Source organism: Miscanthus floridulus, chromosome 1 (assembly GCF_019320115.1).
Source record: "Miscanthus floridulus cultivar M001 chromosome 1, ASM1932011v1, whole genome shotgun sequence".
Taxonomy (NCBI): domain Eukaryota; kingdom Viridiplantae; phylum Streptophyta; class Magnoliopsida; order Poales; family Poaceae; genus Miscanthus; species Miscanthus floridulus.
In genome coordinates this window covers 172,760,063-172,764,801 of record NC_089580.1, presented here as the reverse complement: position 1 = coordinate 172,764,801, position 4,739 = coordinate 172,760,063, and the positions used below count along the sequence as shown (strand labels likewise).

The window sequence follows — 4,739 nt, the reverse complement described above, 5'->3', positions numbered from 1 at the left end:
AGTACTGGATATGGATTGGTAGAATCTGTTAGAACAAAACACAGGTTTGGGGATAAAATTCAGATTTATTAGCCATGCCACAACTATGACAGGTTGGGGATACATATAGGATAGCTTGCTTGAATCTTAAAAAAGCTTGCTTGAGCCTTAAGAAAGCTATAGCATATTCTAGAGATGCTAAAGTAGATGCTAGAAATAAAGATAAGGGCTGACACAGCTACCAACTACTCTAGATAATTATCCTAAGTAGATAAGGACAAGACTTATAGTCCCACAAGGTCCTAAAATGCATGCTGTTGGTCTAGCTGCTGTTTGCTGGGCTATCCGGAGGACTAGAAACGCCGTATGCTTTGAGGAAAAGAAAGTGAAATCTGAGATCGTGTGTATGATTTGCTCCTTTCTGACTTACTGGGCAGGTTTGCTTAAGGAGGACTTGAAGCAGCAGGTGATCAAGGGAGCGGAGGCCATCAAGACGGCGGCCCTCTTCTTCCATAAGCAAGATGCACAAGTGCGGGAGAAGGATGACCGCCAGTTGATTCCTTCCGTTGGTTGCTATCCAGCCCGTGCCAGGCCTTATCAGCCAGTGAACAGTATTTTTCTCTCACAACACACCAGCATCAGCCAAGATTATCAGCCTAGAAACCAACCAGCGAACAGGCTCGATCATCTCCGTGGATGGAGGCTGGGATAGGCTTTTTTGGCAGGATGTAGTTATCTTTTCTTCCTTTGATGGCTATGAACTGTTTGGTGTATGGCACCTGGTGGAGTCCCCTGTGTGTGGGGGGTGTTTTGGTTTGACGTTCCGTCGCTTAGTTGCTGGTGGTCATGGTAGCTTTTATCCTTGCATGTGTTCCCTCTGTCATCATATGCCTAGATTTCAGTCTTTAGTGTCGCTCTGGTGTGCGCAGTTTGTTGAACTGTTAAACTCTTTGTAATTTTGTTGCTCTGGTAATGAAATTCGGTTTTACCGTTGTGGAAAAAAAAGAAATAACGAAGGAACTTTGGCCGCTCTTGAGCAAGCAAAAGCAACATCCGTGCAAATGAGGGCGCCGCCAGATCTCAGTGTGAGCGTCACTGAATCGACAAGGGTGCCTTTGGGTTACAAGGTTCGGGCCTCATCTTCTGTGGGTAAATGAACCCACGTTTAATCTAGTCCGATTCCTCATGCTGGGCTACAACTGCGCAACTTTTGGGCCACCCTGGACTATAGGCAATCATTCGCACAGGTATTTGGGCCCCCCTGGACTATGGAATTGCAATCGCACAATTTGGGCCTCTGGACTGGACTGTACAGGCTAGCGTAGCGTGTGGCTCCGGTCCGTGTCATTCACACAGTACTGTTGAATTTGGTACCCAAAAAAAAAAACTGTTGAACACCATTAGTTCTGTGATTCTGTCCGCCTGTGCGGCGCGTATGCAGTAAGCACCGACAAAAGCACAACCTCCTGACGTGCCCAGCTTCTCCTGCCACATGTACCAAGATTGCGACCTTTAGATTAACTGTGTGTTCGCTGTTCTCTTCAGATCTGAACACTTGCTCTTGTCCCAACATCTACATCGCTTCCTTTGAATCAACCGCAGAAGAGGGTTGGAGAGCAGATTCTCTACGTACTTCAGAAATTGAGACTGGCGCCTCCAAACTACTTTACCTAATCGTTTTATGAAACTCTGACATTCTTCGAACAAAAAATGGAAGCACAGAACAGCTTTGCTCTGAATTGTACGTAGAAAGGTGTTTTCTCAAAAATTGTAGGTAGAAACGATAGCAAGTACTAAGCACCACAGTCGGAGAGAAACGCGATCAAATAATCTGAAGCAGCTTATGGTACACTGGAGCATTGTTCAGTGGAATTCTACGTCGCAGAGATGGACGTTTCATTAATCCCCTGCTACTCCCTCAGCTTCTACTCCACCCATCAACATCAGCACACACCACGCCTGCATCATCTCTCCAAAGAAACCGAAAATACCAAAGCAAACACACGCGAAGCCTCGTCAGATTGGCATCATCGACGCTATCGCTACGGGAGCACACCAACGCCAATTAGCATCCGGCCGATCACACACACACGCACGCAGGGTCGCAGAGAGGCAGGAGTACAGAGTAGTAGGAGCACACGCACACGCACACGCACACGCACACGCACAGGTAGGAGAAGAGTGCAGCGCGGGCCTCATTGCGCGCGGCCTCTGATGACGTCGAAGCCCATCTCGGAGGGGTCGGTGGCCTGCACCTCGTAGTGGACCCCGTCCAGCAGCCGCCGCAGGCCTTGCTTCGACGTCGCGTACAGGATCTTGGCCCTTATCCTCGACGCCGCCGGTGACCTGCGCCAAAAGAGAAGCGCAGCACCAAGCAACGAATCCAGTCCACCCGTCAGAAGTCAGAACAACTGCCTGCGCAATAACCCACTGGAAATGCAGCGCACCAGCAGCCAGCAGTCGGCAGCAGAACCATAGCGCTTTATTTAACAAATGGAGGAAGTTGACAAGTTAACAGTAGTTAAATAATTCGGTCGTGCTGCTTACTCGTGGTGATCAAGAGCCTGTTCGCTTGTTGGTTTCAGCCAGCCCAAACCAGCCAGTCAACAGTGTTTTTCTCTCACAACAAACCAGCACCAGCCAACCTAAACCAGCCCAGAAACCAACCAGCGAACACGCCGCAAATCTTGTTTGGTGGTGTTGTTGCCGGACACGGACAGATCGATCAAGAAAGAAGTATATAAATATAGTTGCTCTCGTTTTTGCTGACGGATTTGTTGTCATAAATAAAAATATGGTTCATAAACTGGAGGATTGGACAGTTTTGCCTATGGCTGTCATCGTGGGCGATGCTTTGCTTTCGGTGGGCTGACAGATCTAGACAACAGGTGGATTCAGGCTAGATCAGATCTGATAAAATAGCGGGCGTGCTTAGCACTGCTGGCTTTGGAACAAAATAATGCGTGTAGAGAGCGCTCAAGACAACAGTGACAGGGAGAAAGGGAGGCCTGGCCAGGGCTTAGCAGGAAAGTTTGGTCCCCGTCATGATCATGATCCCAGCGGGGACGAGTGCCGCAAGCAACTTTTTTCCCTGTGGAGAAAAAACCGAAAAAGCTTGGCGCACCTTCCTGCTTTGTGAGATAAGGATGCGGCACTGATTGAACAGTCATTAGATCTGCAGATTTCTAGTCAATTGTGAATTGTGTGATGCCTTCCTGCACCTCTAAGGCTCAAGAAGACAGGTTTGCTTTCCTTCAGACGAGCGACAGGACATGTTCTACACTGCTGCCCTGTTCGACTCGCTGAAATTTGGCTGACGCTGCTGATTTGTTGGGAGAGAAAAATACTATTTATTTGCTTTCCTTCAAAGTTTACTAGTAGGAAATTACAATACGCGCATTCTGTCGAACCAAACAGTTTCGAGATTGCCTTGACTTTTCAGTTGCAAGATGCCGTTTCTTTCGTCACTTGCATTCTTAATCGGACTTACAGCAGTTACTATGTTTTTTTACGACTACGATCACCAAACCCAGTTTTTTTTTTCAACTGTGGAAAAGACGGACAGGGATTTTGTTTCAGGGCTGCCGTAGTTTTATGATTCGCGTGCGCATCTTCCAAGCTGCATGAATGCTTCTAGAGAAAAACGTTGACAAATACGGTTTCGGCCTTTCGGGCAGTTGGCGCTGCTACCGTGTAGGTTGGGCTTATGCCTTTATGGACAGTACCGTGGCAAGGCTACTCTGTACATGAATGCTCAAATCAGCAATGAGTAAATGGGAATGGACCGGATCGTTCCAGCATCCCCGTACCGAATTAATTGATTCTTCTCACTTCAGTTTACCAGGTTTAGTGGTAGTACTACCTTTTCTAACAAAATTCCATGGCTGGATTAGCAGTAGTAATCAAGGAAATTAGAGGCGATCGAGCGGCTCAGGATGATTACCAGGCGATGAAGAAGATCTTGCTCTTCTGGCAGTTGTCGACGGTGACGAAGTCGAAATCGAAGACGGCGTAGCGGCAGTCGTCGCCGGGCAGCGCGGCGACGAGCTCCTCGTACCCCTCCCCGGGGCCGCCCACCTTGTCCACCAGCACGGCGCGCGACCGCTCGTCGATCTTGAACACCACGAAGCGGTGCACCTTCTTCCACTTCATCTCCATGAACCAGCGCTGGCACTCCTCCTTCACATCCATCCCCTCCGTCGCCTGCAAAACACACGCGCAGGGCACAGAGCGCCGTCGATCCTGAGCCATGGCTGCTTGATTTCACGAGAGAGAAGAAGCGGCTGCGCCATGACCGGGGCGGTGGGTTTTACCATCTTGTAAGCCATCGCCATGGCTGCAGGCTGCGGATCGTTGCGGATGAACGCCCTGGCGAGGGAACGGTGGTATTCTCTGCTTGGGTTTGGGCTCTCTTTCAGGAACCCTCCTCTCTCAATCTCCCCCAGTCTCCCCTGCTGCGGGTTCTTTTGACATTAGGTGAGGGTGGGTCGACTTTATAAAAAGAGTGCGGCAAAGCAGCCCAAAATTCCCTTCTCTCATCGAATGGAAAAAAGCAATAATGCAATAGGCACATACTATCCCCTGTTTTTTTGGTGCTGTGTTTGCTTACAAGCGAACCTAGAATAATAAAAAAAATATTTTACAACATAATTATAATTAGGTTTATAATTAAGGTTGTGGGTTACATTAAGCTTGAACCATAAATTAGTAGGTGGACAGCAATATCGCAGAGACAAAATAAGGGAAGCCGCTAAGCGGTG

General features: G+C 48.5%; 1 protein-coding gene across 1 annotated transcript; it reads right to left on the bottom strand.

Moving 5' to 3' along the window:
• Nucleotides 1-1,787: 1,787 nt before the first annotated feature.
• LOC136548347 (actin-depolymerizing factor 5) lies at nucleotides 1,788-4,450 on the bottom strand. The gene is made up of 3 exons (XM_066539912.1): nucleotides 4,293-4,450; nucleotides 3,923-4,182; nucleotides 1,788-2,325 (listed from the first exon to the last, which is right to left on the bottom strand). The coding sequence occupies exons 1-3, from the start codon at nucleotides 4,311-4,313 to the stop codon at nucleotides 2,175-2,177; spliced, it is 432 nt and encodes a 143-aa protein (XP_066396009.1). The 5' UTR covers nucleotides 4,314-4,450; the 3' UTR covers nucleotides 1,788-2,174.
• Between the last annotated feature and the right edge of the window lie 289 nt (nucleotides 4,451-4,739).